We start from the raw sequence: 19,017 nt of genomic DNA on the forward strand, positions 1-19,017 counted from the left end.
GTTTACTGCTTGATCAAATGCAACTTAAGAGGACTTGCTCTCATGCCCAGCAGAGCTGAAAATAACTACAATGCACACTGGAATGAGATAAACTTTGTGACGTGCGGCAACTCAAGGTTGTCAGAAACTTGACATTTACATAGTGTGAGAAAAGAGGTAACACTCACAGAGCTACAGTACCACACAGTAACCGTAATGCAGAAAGTACAGTGTGAAAGGTCAGTTGGAGTGGAATCTTTAATATTTTCAGGCATTTCTATAATTCAATTTGCATAATAAACAGCTGTCTTGTGTGTGATTGCACGCTGGCTGAGTGCATTAGCTAAACTCCAAAACATACCAAACCAGTATTTTACACTATCATCTGACAGCATGTCAGAGCTGTTGCTCAAAAATAATAATTTCAGTTTTACCTTTTCCTCATGCTCCGCTGGTTGACATGTTATCACCGTGCCCCCAGCACTCCTGGGAAAGGTGGCCTTACAGTTGCTCAACCACTGAGGGTGATAGAGACAACATAATAACAATGTAAACAAAGCAGTGATCACATACAGTTGACATTTAGCCTTGGAAAGCACAATATTTTATGTCCTTACAGTGAGAGCTGTTTCCTTTCTGTTGTTGTAAGTGTCAAGATACTCTTGAAGTTCCAACACACTGAATTTCATCTTTTCCAAGAGCCCATAAGACATAATCTGTGAAAATAGTTTTGTTGTTGAATTTGTTCCACTTCCTACCACTAAAATGTCATATATTTAAAAAAAACATTAGAAACTGGGAAATGTCAGGTTACTCACTGTGTCTGCATCAATAAATAGTGTTGGGCACTCCGAGCATGATGTCAGCATCTGAGAGGACCTCAAAAGCTTTGATCCTAATCCTCTCAGGCCATCACCGAGGTAACTCACAGCGTCACAGGTCAGGGAACAAAATTTGGACTGGATACTCTGTAAAGCAAAAAAAAAAAAAAATCAGGCTGGCTGTGATGCTGTCAAAATCACTCTTACATCACTGAAAGTACCTACATTCTGTTACTATTTCAGTTTTTTTTATAAAATCCTCCCCCGTCAGCTTTAGTCAGTGAAGTGAATAACATCTGGTTAATGATTCTCAGAAGATTTTCACGCTGAAGCCCTCTATTTGTAATTAATCAGACCTCATCTGAAAGGAAGCCTCTTTCTCTAAAGGTCAATCAGCCAGATAACTAATCCTGTCACCCTTTCAGTTTAATTATTCAGTTCAACCAGGAACACTGTTAATGGAATCCAAGTGTGTGCTGGCTACAAGGCCATGCTGTACCTGAAATAGTGCAGAAAAGACGTGAAAAGTGTAGACTGCACAGGATCCATCTGTGTCAGACACAAGCTGGTTGATGTGACTTCGCCAAGCCTCCTCTGCATCATCGCATACTGCCGGTTGGAAAGCTGCGAGGATGGCGGAGAAGAAGGGTGACGGTGGCGGTGAAGAATGGGACTCCAGCATGTCATCTCTCTCCTCCTCAGCGAGACTGTGTAGTCACAAAACCAATGCTATTAGTTGTTATGTCTCGTCAAGTTTGTTAAGTTTAGTTGTTGTGTTTTTCTGTCACTTCCTGTTTTATTATGGTGTTCAACTTTTCCCTCTCGTTTCAGGTCTATTGATTTCCTGCTCCTGTTTTTTTTTTTTTTGATAGCGTCTGTGTTTTGGTGCCTTGTCCTTGTTATATTGTGTGCAATATTAAGATGCACCTTTTTCAATCGGTTTTACCTTGTGTCGAGCTTTTGAGCCAATCCTCCTCTGTGTGCTTCTGGTCGTAATAATTAATAATGTCATTTCTATGCTACTTTGTTTATCATCAAAAAGAAATTGGGAATAGGTACCTGGGCAGGCAGCAGTCAAGGTCCAGTTCACCTTTGTAATCAATTTGAACACTGTCCATTGCCAAACTGTCGCCACAGTGAAATTCAGGAGGCAGCTCACTGATGGAGAGAGAGAGGTCGTCCTCATGAACATTGTCTTCATCTTCTTGGGACATCTCATGCTAAAAGAAAGCAAGAGAAATATGCACTTTTATCAGCAACTGGCAAAATGAACCAGTCAAACAAATACTGAGGCAACATGCAGTAAAGGTTATTATGAACTGAAATGTGTTCCCTCTGTTTTAATTAATTTTTACACTGATAAGTTTGTGGGTAAAATGGACACACTAACCTTGGCACGGGTCCCTATGGACATTCCTTGTGGTGTTTTCTTTATTTAGTAAATTTAGTGTGCATAAATTGTGCCAATTAAAGAGATTATAAAATAATTTAATTCAGCCAGCACTGTGGCCCTGCACACTCATGTTTTGGGACAGGCAATGTGTAAACCTTTCTTGACTTCCTGCATGCCAAGAGTTTTTAGTTGTTGCTTAGAGCCACCCACACAGAAGCAATAGGTATACACATTGCCTTGAACAGACAGACACAGAAAGAAAGAGATCTTTTTTGTTCTATTGCTGGCTATGACCCCCTAACATCCCCAGACAACCCCTGCCACAATTAAAATAAGACACAAACTAGCCCACAGACCAAAGCGTTATTGATTGCCTGCTTGTAGGTTTTAGTTCATTCTCCTTTATCATGCAACTACTGAAAAATCAAGAAAAGATTGGCTCATGCTCTACTATGAAGAGAGGAAATGTAGAAAGGTCACACCACCACAAAATAATACTTAATATAGACTGAGCCCAAAGCACATAAAACATTCAAGACATTTCAAAAGAACAGATGCAACAGAATAGCTCCTATTTGGCAAAATTAGTAAAGAACTCTAGTATGGAATTGCGATAGGAATTAGTAGTTCCCAGTATCTCAGACACTCTGAAGCCCTTATTCACCCGCTGCTTCGAGTCCTCTGGCAGTTGGGCCTCGAAACTAGGATTTTTGGTGTTCAGAGGAGTTGAATCTGGTGAGGTTGTATCAAAAAAGGTGGAGGGAGAGTCCATGCTACTGATCTCTGCAGTTGGAGAGAGGTTGATAATCTGCAAGGAGACAGAGTCAGAGTTGTTAGAATCTTCTATGCATGTGCCATTTTTCAATAAACATAAGAGGTTTTTAGTAACACTGAAAAAATCTGACGGAGGAGGAGCGGGATGACAGCTGCATGGACACATTGGCTTTCCATCTGCCACCAGCTTTTATAATTTGGATCTGTAGTTGACAACAGAGGAAAAGCTACACAATCACTAAAATCAAAAGGCCTTATCATCTTGTGAGTGCAAATGTTCTCAGCAAATTCAATTATCTCATGTGCAAACCGAGATAATAACAGACAATAACCTGTGGGTGGCACAAGAGGCAAGCTGTTGGAGGATCCAAGATGAGTACAATTTATATTGTGAATGTCTAATGTAAATTTCAACTGACAACTGGATTTTAATATGTTTTGTTAGTATATGGCTGAAATTATTGTGATGACAAGGATAAAGGTTTTCCATAGGGTTCATCAAGTTAGCTTTAAGAATTTTAAAGGTGTTTTTAATACCACATAGAATCCAACATAATACTTGTTCACACGCTCATACTGACCAAAGTATTATAGAAAATCATATAGGGAACTATGGCCTAAATTATTCATGATTCAGTATATAACAATAACTCCAAATTATACAATTAAATCAACATGGCCTGGACCCAGATGAGCAGCAGAAAAATGGATGGCTTATACAATAAAAATGATAAATTCAAGTTCATTTAAGGTTTTGCTTCTAAGCCTATTATTTGAGGAAACTAATTTCAGTGTAAGACTTTTGAAGACCTGCAGATAAGGATAATGTCTTGGTGCTTATGGGCTTCGACAGCCTTGTTTTCCCTTCATGATGACTTTAATTTATTGGCATACAAACAAAGGTGAACTTACAAGCTGTGAGTGGGAGAGAATCTGGCTGGCGGTAAGGGAATCTTCCTCAGACGACTCGTCTGAGTCCTCACGGGTGATCTTGCTGAGGCTGGGCATGCTGCTGGACAGCTGACTCTCCTCCAGGGGCTGCAGGTCACTCTGGTCCAGACTGTCCATGGAGCGTCTACGCACACCCCAGTTAAAATTGTCCATAGTCTCTCCCTGCAACAGAGAATGGCCTTGAGTTATCGAGTACCAAGAAGTAAAGCACAATCTCCTCTCTAAAACAAACACATGCACACACACATACTGTATACACACGGTCACATAACCATGCTGTGCAGGTTCAGGGAAGGGGCTGTCTCTGAGAGAGTTTTTCCCCTCATGGCAAAGAATGGAAGGAATACTGGAGTTTGACACAGTGATGTGAGCCCTTCACAGTGTATCCTAACAGAGTTTCCTCACACTACTACCAAAATAGCCAAGATGCTGACAAAACTGGCAGAAAGGTTTAGCTTTGAGAACATCCAGATAATGTTAGACTTTAAATATTTACAGGTTTTATTCCGCTGAGTCTGGCTGTTTCTTGTTTGAAATGCAGAGTGACTTTTCAACTGGACATGACTCTGCTGATGTCGGCCAACTTCCACATTCCACTAAAAGTCCACATTAACGGATCAAACAAGGGAGACTTCCTGGGGTGGTTATCTAAATACTTACCACCGTCAGAAAGCAAAGACTTTGACTTTGGCTTATTAGCTCTAACAAACCATACAACATTCAAGATCAAAAACAAAGTTTGAATGTGGTGTTTTTGCTCACACCTTGCCAGGCCATTTAACTTGTTCTGGTGTTTTTAACGGGCAAAACTGTCTGTGTTGCACTTTTGTTGATCACAGCAGTTATTTTAGTTTTCAGTGTGTTCACAGCTCACCCTCTGATCCAGGGTATAAAGTCTGCAGTTTTTGTTATTATGTAGGTTATTTTTGCATCAATTTGCTGAAAATGCCAAGATTTTACTGTGGTTTTAAAGCTTGACTCAGTAGTACTAAAATTAAACAAATAGATATTTATAATCGTACAATGCAGCATGAGTGGTGTTAAATTTAACCAGTTAACAAAAGCAACACTGTTACTACAATGTGAACAACAGTGACAAATGTGACAAACAAATGTGACAGAGCTGATGTGTTCTTTTGGAAAGTTTGAGATTCTACTTCTCAAGGTGAAAAAAACCCAACATATTTTCACTGCATCATCTTAACAGATAGTTGACTGTACACAGGGCAAAGGTATACAGTACAATTACTTTGTGTATAACTTTCTGTTTGGATTGCATAATGATTTCAGTGTGATGTCCATTAAAGTAGCTGAAAATATACACAGTTTCTTCTGCTGTGTCTCTAGACCAAAAGGGGAGCTACGTGTCAAATATCATCGCCAATAATTGTTGTCTCTTAATAACCATAAGAATATTAAATGCTGAAGATGTAATTACACAGCTAAAAGCTAAAAAAAAGATCAGTAATCCTACCTTAATGTTGACATTTCATTATTAGACTGTGACTATTAGACTACTACTCCTATGTGAAGTCTATGAGAAACAGGGTAGCATACTTAAGAACTGGGTGAATATCTCTACATGAACACTACATGAACATTGCACAATCTGTTTTGTAAATTACACGGCATGCAAACACATTTTCTACTCTGCCATCAGTGTGGAAGTTCACTAAATTATCTGCACAAACAAACACTCGTTTAAAGAACACAGCAAGTACAAATGTAACGTGACTAAACTTACCTGTAGCTCCTAGATAGCACAGACAGAAAAAACAGAAAAACAGAAACCCCATTACATAGAGCAGGCAGACTGGACCCAACACAGTATAAGGGTGCTCTTTAAAGGCAACTATTCTATTTTTTTGCTTTACAAGTTTGACTATGTTGTTGTCCATCAAATGTGAGAGAAGGCAAGAAGGAAGATTAATCTTTTTTTTTTTTTTTCACTGCTGTTTAAAAACTTTTGACTGCCCGAGACTCACCTCTCCGTCTTCAAGCTCCACATCCAGGAAGTCAAAGTCTCTGAAGACTCTGAACTGCTGCTCTGAGGTGGTGTCGTCCATGTTGTCCGGTTCCCGGGTCCCATCGTCGGAGGACACCAGGCTAGGCTGGTGCTCCATGAGGTCCAGCTCCCCACAACTGGAGAAGATCACCTGTACAGAGAAACATACAGACAAAGGTGAACAAAAGGTTAACAGGCTATTGATGAATGTGTGATAATAATTTTTTCCTGCTAAAATTGTATCTTACCGAAGGATTTTTTGTGAGCCCCACTTCTTGTCCACACAAAGACAATACATTCACCAGTTTTTCCCGTGTTCTTTTCTGCAGAAAGCAAGAGAAATAGAAATACCAAACGTTGGATGTCACAATTCAACTCGGTTTGATATCGCGGGTAAATCTGGTGTTAACGTAATCTGTATCGGGATACATTATCTGTATGATGACACTGCAACGTATCCAGATACAGACCACCCTTTAATAGCAGGTGGTGATAATGTGTTAAATAGGCATCAATGTTTTTTGTCCTTTTAAAAACATTATTAAATACACTGACATTTTATATCTTCATTATCAAATCAAAACTCATTTATCCCTCTACCTTCAAATTACAAGCAGTATTCTAAGCAGGGATGGGAAAAAGTGCTCACCTGTGAAGACTGAGGCCTCTTCCAGCTGACCGGCACCAGTACGTTGTTGGAAGTGGATCCAGAGGAGGTAGAAGAGGTGCTACGGGTCACTGCTGTGGTCCTGCTCTTCACATCTTGGCCTGGAGAGCGCTGCAGGTCATCATAACGTCGACCAATCACCGGCGTCTAACAGCATGGAACAAACAAACAGACACGTGCAGACAGAAACCTTCATGAGTCCAGGAAGGTTTGAAGGAGAGAAAGTTCCTCTCTGCCTAGTCAATCCATGACTCATGCTCCACAGCAGCTGCTTCTTCAGAGATCTGACGGTCCGAAGAGGATCGTAAAGTGATCAATTTTACAACATAAGCCGACATTGTTTTTTTATCAATGTTCACATTATAGATTCCAGCTGGCACTCAGTGGGAATGAGGAATTTCAGGCAAAATAAACCTACTTTTTCTCTCCTTTATCCCTCAGTCTAAAAATATCTGGGTATTTTAAGAAATATCAGTGGTTTATCCAGTGTGTATCAAGTTTAAATACACACACCGTCGGCTATCCACTAGAACTCACTTGTTCAGATACAAAGAACGGCAGCAAAGAGTTGACATCATTTCCTGCCATTCATGAACTACACAAATAACTCCCTGTTCAGTTCCCACACATACACCACTCTGTCTGTATCTTTGACATCACTTTCCAGCTCTGCACTGCTTAGCTAATTGTGTTTACCTTTCGAGCTTTCAAGCTAATCTCAAGGGGTTTGGTTAAAAAGAAATATCAGCATCAAGGAAGGGGAACAAATGTTTCCTTTCCAAAAAGCTTAACAAGATTCCACAGGACCTCAACGAGCACCACACCCTGGAAAATACAGGAAAAAATACAGGGGCAAACATACAAGCATTATACTCTCCTCAAGCTTTCAGTCCAAGAGCTTTCACACAAAGTAAAAAGAAAGTCAGATAAAGCGTCTCTAACCTCAGATATGTCAAAGTGGAAATCCAGTGTTTTCCCAGGCAAGGCCTTGGAGGAGCGGTCCCAGACACGGCTCATGTCCTCGTAGGAGAGGTCACTTTGTGGGAGTGAAGGCTGCACCAAACTGGCTGATCGAGAAACCACCAACTTCAGGATATTCAGCGCTTCCCCCCAATGGACAGTCTGAAATCAAGACAGGCACACACACACCAATTCACCCATACGTGCAGAAAAAAACCCAACATAACCGCATGTTTAGAAAGGAACAACTGTAAATGTCTATCCGTGTGTTTTAACGTAGTTCTATTTTTGGAGACAAATGTTCTGGTAGCTGGCTTATAGTAAGAAGCTAAAGGAAAATGGATTCAGTATGAGAATAAGCAGAAGCCTGGCCTGTGGCAGAAAGACAGACTGTTTATAGATTGGGTGTGTCTACAAATTTACTGCGCTGACACAAGACAGCTTTTTTTCCTTTTTTCCCCCCAAGAGCACAAGACTCTTACTCAGAGCATGATGCCTAAAAATTTCCAAAGATCACATCTGATGTAGGTGAGTGTTTTCACTTTCTGAGCACATATATCTCAGTGAAAGCTACCACAGAAATATCCTAGAAATATAAACAGCTATAATCCAAAACTCAATATAAGGCATTTAGTCACTGCCTACTAATACATCTGCAATGAGACACATATTCAGGTGTTTTACTTGAACTCACCTGGACAAATTTCTCAATTGTCTTGAGCACCTCCATATTGAAGGGTTTGGCTTGAATTCCACTCAGGTCCATGTGACTCAGGAGGCTGTAGATGATTTGTAGAAGAGTCTGCTGCATACTGGGGAGACCTTTCTCCAACAGCTGTTGGAGGCAGAAATGCAATATGAATTATTACTGTACTGTACTTTTACTGTGGCTCAGCAAATATACAATCAGCTGCACAAACCTCTGCCATGTAAGTGACCAGATTGAGGGTGATATCCGAGAAAGCTTCGTGAAGATATCGACACACGACATTGACCCACGAGAAGCAGTCACGCGTGTAGGAGTGTGTTTTATACAGAGTCATGACGTGAGCAAGGTTGGAGAGCTTGGCGTTCTTCTCCTCAAGGCATACCTACACACAAAATGTGCGTTTACTTAAAACATTTATTTATATTTTAAGTGGAAATGAGGGTAGAAACATTAAAATTGCCAACCTGTGCTATCCTCTCAGCAACATCTTGACAGAACTGCGTGGGGCCATCAAAGTTCTGCACGAGATGTGGGAGCAGGCAGAGAACATTTAAGGGAAAACCTGATGGACGAAACAGACAAATTATTTCAGTGTTTCACATGAAAATGATCATTTTGAAAAAAATCATTTCAGAGAAAGTTCACTAGCCTGTAATTTATGTAATATTATAAGGATACAAGGCTACAGCAGCTTTTTTGTATGTTTATGTGTTTTACAATGGAACTTTATGAAATTTAACAACTGAACAGCTTACAAACACCTAGGATATCAACACTGATATTATCTCTCTTCAAACCCACACATCTATCTATCCCTACAGTGTACCTATGGCTTGTGACGTGTCCACTACAGGCACTCGTGACACAGGTGTAAGTTGGCAGAAGAGCTGGAGCGTGAGGTCAGTGGTGGACACGGAGGTGAAGCCCTTCAGCAGCTGCTGCTGGAGCCCAGTGAAGCTGCTCCATTGCAGCTGGCTCTGCAGCTTCTCCAGCTTCTCCCTGTTCTCCTGTTTGTCCAGCGACATGTGGCCCAGCAGCTTATTCAACAGTCTCAAAGACATCTGATACTCAAATTCAAAGTCCGACTCCATCAGTGACACCGCCACCCAGAAGATGGTGGCCAGCAGGTTGCTGGGGTGGTTTACGTTGGTTGGGTCGGTGATGTTGTCTTTAGATGCGGATGAGCTGCGGGTTTTGGCTAACAATGCCTGCTGTTCACAGGCTTGGATACGATCCAGTGTAGCGCTGCGAGGTGGATCAGACCACCTGTCCGCCTCTCCAAACTTCTTGGGCACAGAGGAGCTCCTCTGATGTCGGCTCCTCTCTTCCCTTCTAAGATTGAGCTGCCCTGTGCTCTTCCTGTTGGACAGCAACTTCAAACTGGTGAGGAAATCTGGAGATGAGGCTCTGGGATTTAACGATAAATAAAAGTTACTACATGTTTGAACAAAAACACCTTCTTTTAACATAAAAATGTGTGGAGAAGACAGACCTCGTCAGGATAGCCATGAAATCGTTGTTCTTGAGACATTCTGCCAAGTTATCCACTACAGATTCCAGTGTAAGTAATACTTCCATCACATAGCCCTGCAAGAGAAAAAGAGACACAACTGCAGTTTTGTGGAGGATTTCCTTATATCCTTGCACCATTTATTTATAATACAGAACACACTGCTGACAAAAATAGATCTAATAAAGTTGGAAAGGAGTATTTTACGCTGCTTGTTTGTCTGCATGGATTTGGATTATATTTGATGGTCAGCTGGTAGACTTTTATGATGATTCTGCCATTAGATGAGTATTAGTTTAAATGCTTTGTTTATGCGCTGATTAGTGGATCAGAAATCTGGGGCATTCAAGTCATTTGCTAAACAGCACAGAATTCATGTGCTGCTACCTTAAAAATAAACTCAGTATACAATTAATACAGTAAGTCTAAACTGTTCCCGAGGCAGTTTTCAGTTCCTCAGTTTGTGCTTAACCAACAACTCTTACTGTAAAGTATCTCTCTGCTGGGCATTCAACAGTGATAACGATGCAAAGAAGAAATTCCTACACACTTGAACTTGATGCACAATGCCCTCATATCCACATGCACAATGCACATGCACACAAGAGGTACACAACCAAGGAGCACTGACCTGCACTTCTTCTCCATGCTCACCCACGACTTCCACCAACCTTGAGAGCAGGTCGGAGACAGCGTGGGCAGAAATGGGCTGGCGGAGGGCTCGAAACACCTGGAAGGAACGGCCAGCGTAGTGACGCGATGAACTACACAAGGCCGTCTGCAGCGCCACATCGCTGAGCTGCTGCTCCAGGTGGAAATCTGACAAGGACAAAGAGAAGAATGCTGATGACAGTGAGAATAATTGTGAGGTTAAGACAGGCATCTGTAGTGTAAGTAAGTATTAATTACTGTTAAGGATTGCAATGAAGAGTTACCTGACTTGGACTCTTTGAACACAGACACCACATGTCGCAGAAAGTTTGTCAGCTGCCCAGTGCTTTTTGAAGTTTGGTTCTTTGCTGATATGTCTTCATGGCACCACAGTGATCCATATGCTCTGCAACACAACAGTTTTCTAGTTACTTAAAACACCAAGTATATTGTCTGTGTGGAGGTCTGCTATGAGGGAGGTGAGACCATTAGCTAATTATTCTGAAACACCTGCACCAAACCCAAAGGCAGGTGTCACTTTGCTTTTGTTTAGCCTTTTAAGTACTTAAAACAAACTTGATTATTTACTTATTTAGCATAATTGGAGAATCTACTCTACTTCTTTAAGAATCTATTGCACTTTGCATACATCACCACTAGGTGGTAATCTACATCAAGAAATACAAGAAAGCATATCTGCTTATCAGGAGGGTATTTCTGCTCTTTAACGTGCATTTGTTGACTAAAATACTTCAAGTCCTCCTTTACAACCTGTAGGTGAAACTACATTCTTTGAGTTGAACTACTTAACTTGTTGGAAACAATTCTAACAGGGGAACAACATAGTGATATCCGTACCTTGTTGTTAAAAACTCAATGAGCTTGTTAGTCTTCTCATCAATTTTATTGGAGGCAACCAGCTCCTCCATCTCATGTGAGATCTCCGGCAGGTTGTTGCTGCTGCCTCCCAGACTCAAACTGGATGATGTAGAGGAAGAACTCAGACCGGAGTCTGGGACAGGAGACGCCTGACACTCCCGCAGGAAGTCAAAACATCCTCCTGTACACAACAGAAGAATGGGTGTGTGTTCAGAAACAGGCTATGGTGGTTCATTTGCATGTTTAATTTAATGATTCACAGCTGGAGACGGCAGGAGTTGGTGTAAGGAGACAACATGTAGGGAGCAGCATGACCTGTTTTGACATGTCTGGAATTTGAATCCAATTTGGCTTGTCTACTAACAGTACTTATTTAATGTTTAACTAGCTTGTTGCATACCTAATCTCTTTGTTGTTAATTTAGATTCATTCCTTAATTTTACTGATGAGATATACTAAACATGGAAGTGAAGATGATACTGGGAAGAAAACAGGATGTTTTCCTTGGAACCTAATGTTATCATTGTGTGGTATCGCTGCTAAAAACAAGAAAAATCTCTATTATTAGCTTACAACTTGTATTCAAATGGTCAAAGGAACACCGAATACTCTGGGCATTTCAAATGTCTAGACATTTGCAAAACAAATTATCAGCAGGGGGAGGAGGGGAGCCAAACCAGCCTATCCAAGCCTGAGCAGATGGCCCCAATTTGGGCAAGAGGATAAAAATAGCAGAATGGAATGCTTTAATCAAGACCTTTGATGTCCTCTGTGCTCAATATTGCTTTTGGCACAGTGTCCAAATATTTTCTCCCCAGATAAGAAACTTATCTATCCCCTGAAAGGAATGTTAGCCATTCCCTCCTGATGTTCAAGTTTGTATTTGCCAGAGAGAAGAGCAATGTGTCAAATGCCAGACAGCTCTGTCCACTGGATCCTGGTCCATAAAATATATTTGCAGTTGAAGCAGGTAAGTATTACTAAAGGGATATATTTTTACCTGAAGGTAAATACTCTGGCTGAAGACTTGGTTTGCAGGTGAGGGTCTTTGTGCCGTTGATCTCACGTGTCTGCAGTAAGACTGAGGCAATGGCCTGGAAGTTGTTGTTACAGGACAATGTGATGAGCAGGTGGAGGAGGAGACGTTTGCTGTGCTCAAACACCTCTGGACGGTAGTGATCCATGCCTGGAGAGAGGAACAGGTTAGTCAGTCTGTTTGAAGACAGTGTGAACTCTGATACAAGGTGTTGTTTGTTTGTTTGCAAGGATGGGAATGTTTTTTCAAGCTCCCTTCTCCCAGTTTCACAACCTTGATCTCACAGTCTATCAAAAACCCAAACTGTGCGATACCAGGTATTTGAAACTAAATATAAGATCTCTACAGAGAGCAACTTCAGCTTAATTCCCCGACTCCAAAATACACTGGTACTGCATCATACTGGACTCAAATTAATTATTTCAAAATAAGCACTTGGTGACAGTCCTTAAATGTTTAATAAGCTACAACAGTTATTACATCAAATATGTACATATCATGTGATTACATTATTATCATTATCAGAGATGATAGTGTCAACTCACCCAAAAACAGGGCGTGTAGCAATAAAGGCAAGTGCATGGCCCAGTCGTCTCTCACACTGTGGTCCACCACCATCTCTGTCATGAAGATGACTGCTATGTTACACCTGTAACAAACAAAAACACACATCAAATTGAAACAGTTGAGCGGTGCTGCTTGTATCTGCAGGCATTTAGAGGTAAACTGTGGCAGCTTATTAAAGGCCAAAGATCAGCTTGACTGCTGACCTCAAGGTAAAAATCCCGTGGCGCATTAATGTACCAACAGTCTAACCTGTGCAGTGGTCCTCTGGGAGTGATCGTCTCTGGCAAAAAATCCACCAGTGGAGCCCAACAGCCTCCATTCAGAGGCATGGGCAGAGGATGGGGTTGGTTGGTCTCAATGACAACCATCAGCCAGTCAACATAGGGTGGCAGAGGTTCACCTGAATGGTTACAGAAGATTATACTGCTGACATCCATCCCACACACACATGTGGCACATTTAAATCAATTATGAATGTTGCTGAATTCTCTATAGCTCAATATGGGCGGCATGTTGGCAAATGACACAGATGCAGAGTTGCATTTAAATTATGTACAATAACATAACATGACATCACTTGTGAAGCTTAGTTATCAAAAGGGTATTTAAGGTTGCTTTACATTGTCAAATTATTCTTACTCACATTAGTCTGCAGGACTAATTTGACCAAAAGAATATAACAAAGCTGTTTTGGGGTCATTGGCAGAAGTGTTGAGGCCCTGGGCTCGACTACTTTTAGTTCAGTGCCAGTTCTCACAGAAGCCCTTTAAGAACCCCAGGCGACTCTGCACTGCTCATGCATTATCAATGCACCATGCCAGTCACCATCCAACCCAGCCTGTGTATTCCACACTCACCAGACCATGACAACCGCATTTTTTTCATAAGGTGTCTGGTACAGAAATACACTCACTCTTATCTTCATCGTACGATCCTCCAGAGCTGTTGCTGTAGCGTGACTCCAGCCGGTTGTGGGCTCGCATTATGTGGCTAAGTCTGAGGTCAGAAAAAAGAAAGCCATCATGATGGATCCTGCTATTACTGTACTTAATCTAATGATAAGCTTAGATATTAATGTGTACCTCTCCTCATTCTCCTTTACAGTCTTGGTGTCATCTGTGTCAGCGAAGCTCTCCTGGCCTGCAACTACAGTATTGCTGCTCGATGTGGTGCCTACAAATGAAAAAAAAGAACAAAATACTTGTGCTCTACAGTATGTTGAAGGAAAGTCAACTGAGCATGATGATTAACACCGACACTGCTTCACATTCACCACTGGGATCTGTCCAGAGCAAGCACAGTTTTCTAAGGTTGGCCACTAAGTGGTTCCACTGGAGCAATGGGGATTTCCTGGCTGGTTGATTTATTTTATAAAAAAAAAAAAACACCCATTTCAACTGATGTTCATTCTGTTCAGTGAGACAGTGTTTTTAAAAGATGTACCTGAAGCTGCTGCGGAAACCTTGCTTGTGGCAGTGAAGCGATAGAAAGGAGGGCTATCACAGTGCTGCACCACAGGGTTGACTGGATCCGTTTGTTGTAACTCAAATATCAACTCCTCCATGGTTTGCATGGTGTTGTTCCGACACAGATAGATCACCACCTTCTTGATCTGAACAAATATATCAAAGAATAGAAGTGAGAGATGTGAGAGAGAGCTAAAAGATGGCTACATAACATTTTCCAGTTGGCCTAAATGATACAGTATATCTTACATATGGCAGGAGGGTGGTGTCACTGCTGACACCACATAAGCTGATGAGAAACTGCAGTGTGGTTCTCAGATTGTTGCTCCACTTCTCATTGCTGACTAAAGCATTCCAGGCGTTTTCCATCTCTGGTCCAGGTATGTCATCTCCATACTGACCAGAGGGGTTAAAAAAAAACAACAACATGGCTCCGCATTAGCTGCATTGCATTGACAACACTCTATTTCATAAAATTTTCCCAGCATGAATTTACCTTGGCTGTCATGAACATGAGGTTATTGAGGACCATTGATGTGGCCTGTAAGGAGCCCCAGCCGGTGCCCTTCAGCTGATGGGATGAACCTGTGCTGGTCCTGCTAGAAGCATCATAATCTGAGGTGCATGGTGTGAAGACTGGGAGCAGCAGGCCGCTATCCACAAGCTCAATGTTACCGAGCCAGGGCAGGAGGTAGGTTAGCATGATCTGCCTCCCATTGGGATGAGTGGTCGGGAACCTCTGGCTAACCTCTGCAATAAGAAGGGGTATGGCAATACTGACATCAGAGTAACATCATTGGGGACTGCAGCATTTATAATCTTCATGGAAATCAGGCACATACTGCATACTTAGTTTCACCATAATTGCCAGTTTAATCCAGATCCGCATATGCATTTGACTTAAACCTGGGAGTCCCTTAATCGACTTAAGCTCTCAGTTTTTCTGTGGTTCGTGGGAGTGTGGGAGGGGAGGACTTCTTTGGAGTACGAACAAGCAGCATTTAGTGAGAAACCATAAGGAAATGACAAGCCTGTGAGAATATTACAGCAGGCTGAAATACCGTGGCTGACCCTACTGTGGCCCCACACGCAGCACACATGACATTAGCAGTTACCTGAGAATAGAGGAAGTGTGAGTTCTGGGTACATCCTGGCCAGCTGGCAGGACAGCTGAGGCAGGGAGACACTGTATAGAGGTGGCAGTGGACCATGGGTGCCATAGAGGATACTGTTTGGCTTCTGCTCTGCAATCCTCTTAGAGTACACGAATAACTTAGCTTCAAGAATCTGTTCAAAGAAAAGGAAGAAATGCGTGATTCCTCCATTTAACAACAGAGAGGTTCACTGAAGCACAAAAGGTAGCTGTGCTTGTGCTTCTCACCTGCATGAGCTGCATTGAAATCTCATAGATTTCTCTGTTGGCATCTGATGCCTTGAAGAGGACCAGATTCAGCAGTGTGACTATGTCACTTGGGTAGTTTCTGTTAATAAGGGAAGAGAGAGAAAAAATATCTTTAAAACAATATATTAAGAAATCAATGCTGAGGTAAAGCAAGAAGGGAAGGCCAGCTTCAGCCAAATAGTGAGCCCTGTAAGAGGATTATCTGAGGTGGCGCTTTGAAGCTTAAGCTAATTTGCCAGTGGTTTCCTCACTTGGACAAGAAATCTGGATGATGCAGAGAATACGGTATCTAAACTGAACAGACAAATTATCAATTAAAGCTGCATCTGAAAATGTACAAATAAATGTAAAATGGCGCCAGCTCCAGAAATAGAAAAGAAGATGAGAATGTATCCACCCTTGAAAGAAACTATATGCACAGGCAGCTGGCCTTAACTGGTTAAACAGATGATAGAGAGATTTTGTACCTGCTGCCACAGACTGTAGCGATGGCTTTGAAGCAGCCTGAGGCGAGCTGGTAGGAGCCTGTGTAACATCGATCCACAGCCCAGTTGAATAGGTTGACCTGGTCGGCATTGAGCTCCAGGAGCAGGATGACGACTTCACAGCCAAGCTGGTGGACCTGAGCCAGGAGTAGATTCCACACAGACTCCAGTGAGTTTAACGTCTTTTCTTAAGGTCCCTCTGTATTCCTGATTTTACCTCATGATTACTGTATTTTTTAAAGATTCAGTGATTCACTGTCAAATGATTCCAGTAACTCCGCTTTTGTCTTATAAGAAAGATGATAAATAACATTTTCTGGCTAACTGCCCAGTTACTGCTTCTCCTCAAGCCATGTAATGAAAACACGAAGGCACAAAGTCAATTTTGCAGATGAGGAATGTGTAAAATAAACATGCAGTTCCTTTATCTTGTATCACAGCAAACTGAAATAAAGACAATATCAGACAGATTTATTTTGAAACAAAACTAGCCTTCACTACTTGCCAGCAGCCTTGCTCGATAATGGTGAGCACTTGGCGGGGTCTAGTGCTGGGCTTTTACAAAAGCAGGCTTCAGCGAGCCATCAGAGGGGCTTTCTGGGTCAGCTCTTTGTTTAAATGCACCATGATGGTAAAGTATTGGCCACATACCCGTTGATCCTGGCAGGCGAGTATATTATCAAGCCACTTATAGAGGTATCCATCTGGGGATAGGCCAACGTTATCAAAGACAGGCCCACAGCACAGCACAGCAGACATGGCCTGCAGGAACAAACAACAACAATAGTCACACACAAACTTCACTTCTATTTATTCTCTTCATCTCACACTGTTCCATCCACAGGAAGATTTACCAAATAAATGCAAAATAGCAACACATTTAAACTCAAGGTGGTCATTCAACACAACAATGGACAAGCAAGGGTGATACAGTTTTTTTGTTTTTTAAGAATATCTGACTTGGCAGCTGGTTACTGCTGCAATAGGCAACACTGCACAAAGCTCAGTTTATTAGCAGGAAATATGTGTTCTCAGAAGTAATACTATGTGACATTAAACTGCAGCGCTCACATCTGCCAACCTAGCAAGCCTTTAGTTTCTTTAGAACTAAAGATAACAGCAGGATGAGTGATGTAAAAATTTAATGTAGGTGAAACCAGGATTTTCTGGATAGAGCACTCGCTCCCACACTGCAGTTCAGGGGCAAGTGCACTGTACTTAAGCTTGTATTTGTCTTGTTGGCAGAGAAGAGTCTGTGCCAAACAACAGAATTACAATGAAAGAAAAATATCTTGGCTGGAAGAGATGGGCTGGGAGGATTTTCTCTAGTTCAGGAGCCCGTTTCACAACAAGATTGTTGCTCAGTGAAATAAGTTGAATCATTTTGTGGAAGATTGTGCAGGAAGATTATTTACCTTTAGGGCGCAATATTGATATCTTGTGATCTGGTGATTCCTGTCACTGTAGCGGTCCAGAGGGGTGAACATGATGCTGAAAGGGCCGGCCCACTGACTGAAGAGGATGAAGAGGTGATGCCGCAGGCTCTGCTGTGGAAACAGGAAGCGCCTGTGGTGCACTGGGGAGGAAGACAAGAAAGCCTGTTATAGGTCTGCTCATTTAAGAATGAAGAGTCAGCAAAACATTCAAGTATCTTAAACTCTTAACTAACCATTAAAAGTGCATTTTCCGATATGATAATAAGGTGATGATGTCCCTTGACAGATCATTAGCCACTCAGTGGGGACTTGTTTGCTTAGCAACCCATGAGTCATCACCTGTCCTTGCTTGCTCTGTCCTTAAGCTACACTATTTTTGCAGCTCCACTTGGGCTGCATCCAAATCAAGATCAATGTCAAGAGTATTGTGCTCCATGTGCTGTGCTAACTGCAGCCAAATGGTGGCCTATTATGTAATTCACAATCAGATAGGATACACATGGATTGTACTAGACATCCATATAAAAGAGATTTATTCAGTAATTCATTAATCACAGCCCTGAAAAGAAACGTCTTTCAGGTTGGATCTGGATTTTCTGAGTACCTGGTACACATTGGATGAGGTTGGCCACCATGGCGCTGAAGTGAGCTCGGATGTCCTTGAGGATTTCTGCATCTTTGTCATTCTCAGCTTCCAGGAGCATCCGGGTTAGATCCACATACTCCAGGAACAGAGCGCCCAGGGCGAGGGTGTCACGTTCCAGAGCTCCGTTTGTACTTCAGGATCACAGTGAAAACAGGGAGACGCCCAATGAAAAGAAATCACAAGCCAAACAGTAAGTCACAGTAATATTTCAACAGCTTTTTCAACATCTGTCAACACGTTCATTGTATTGCAGCAAGTAATCATAAGGAGTCATGTAGCAAAACGTCTAGGATACACCTTGATGACCCTGTTTAATCTTGATTTATTACAAAACAAACTCCTCCCTTATGTTCTGTGCAGAGTGGAGCTGTAATCTGTCAACTAACGCCATACTAACCTGTCACTGATGACACCTGCGTCAGCCAGCAGCTCAAAGATCCGCAGCAGCTGAAGTCTCAGCAGATCTCGTCGTTCACGCCGCTTCTTGTTCTGTTAAAAATCATGAAGAAAAATCAATAATGCCAGAAGTCCTGCTAATAAATTTACATTTAGTTATTGAGATTTTCTGACACATGCCAGCTCTCTGACAGCACTACAGTCCACTATCTAGTTCATTTCACAATTAAATCCAACAGTGAATATTTTGCTTATGTCAGGTGTCAGTTGTAAAAAACAAAACT

General features: G+C 41.8%; 1 protein-coding gene across 2 annotated transcripts in view; it reads right to left on the reverse strand.

Annotated features, from left to right (window-relative positions):
• frya (furry homolog a (Drosophila)) overlaps positions 1-19,017 on the reverse strand; it is a 51,462-nt gene that overhangs the window by 2,919 nt on the left and 29,526 nt on the right. For both annotated transcript variants that reach the window (XM_070829956.1, XM_070829955.1), the window contains exons 25-58: positions 18,735-18,826; positions 18,296-18,468; positions 17,671-17,831; positions 16,907-17,017; positions 16,238-16,392; positions 15,750-15,849; positions 15,484-15,655; positions 14,865-15,118; positions 14,618-14,764; positions 14,346-14,514; positions 13,985-14,075; positions 13,816-13,898; positions 13,152-13,302; positions 12,881-12,984; positions 12,300-12,485; positions 11,279-11,480; positions 10,705-10,826; positions 10,401-10,588; positions 9,752-9,846; positions 9,086-9,666; positions 8,724-8,821; positions 8,471-8,641; positions 8,245-8,385; positions 7,533-7,712; positions 6,573-6,737; positions 6,172-6,246; positions 5,904-6,074; positions 3,880-4,080; positions 2,858-3,001; positions 1,860-2,020; positions 1,300-1,507; positions 798-947; positions 597-695; positions 414-497 (exon numbers count right to left, since the gene is read on the reverse strand). In XM_070829956.1, the coding sequence (XP_070686057.1) occupies positions 414-497; positions 597-695; positions 798-947; positions 1,300-1,507; positions 1,860-2,020; positions 2,858-3,001; positions 3,880-4,080; positions 5,904-6,074; positions 6,172-6,246; positions 6,573-6,737; positions 7,533-7,712; positions 8,245-8,385; positions 8,471-8,641; positions 8,724-8,821; positions 9,086-9,666; positions 9,752-9,846; positions 10,401-10,588; positions 10,705-10,826; positions 11,279-11,480; positions 12,300-12,485; positions 12,881-12,984; positions 13,152-13,302; positions 13,816-13,898; positions 13,985-14,075; positions 14,346-14,514; positions 14,618-14,764; positions 14,865-15,118; positions 15,484-15,655; positions 15,750-15,849; positions 16,238-16,392; positions 16,907-17,017; positions 17,671-17,831; positions 18,296-18,468; positions 18,735-18,826 (5,385 nt within the window). The remainder of the gene's footprint in view (positions 1-413; positions 498-596; positions 696-797; positions 948-1,299; positions 1,508-1,859; positions 2,021-2,857; positions 3,002-3,879; positions 4,081-5,903; positions 6,075-6,171; positions 6,247-6,572; positions 6,738-7,532; positions 7,713-8,244; positions 8,386-8,470; positions 8,642-8,723; positions 8,822-9,085; positions 9,667-9,751; positions 9,847-10,400; positions 10,589-10,704; positions 10,827-11,278; positions 11,481-12,299; positions 12,486-12,880; positions 12,985-13,151; positions 13,303-13,815; positions 13,899-13,984; positions 14,076-14,345; positions 14,515-14,617; positions 14,765-14,864; positions 15,119-15,483; positions 15,656-15,749; positions 15,850-16,237; positions 16,393-16,906; positions 17,018-17,670; positions 17,832-18,295; positions 18,469-18,734; positions 18,827-19,017) is intronic.

The sequence above is a fragment of the Pempheris klunzingeri genome, chromosome 4 (genome assembly GCF_042242105.1).
Source record: "Pempheris klunzingeri isolate RE-2024b chromosome 4, fPemKlu1.hap1, whole genome shotgun sequence".
NCBI lineage: Eukaryota > Metazoa > Chordata > Actinopteri > Acropomatiformes > Pempheridae > Pempheris > Pempheris klunzingeri.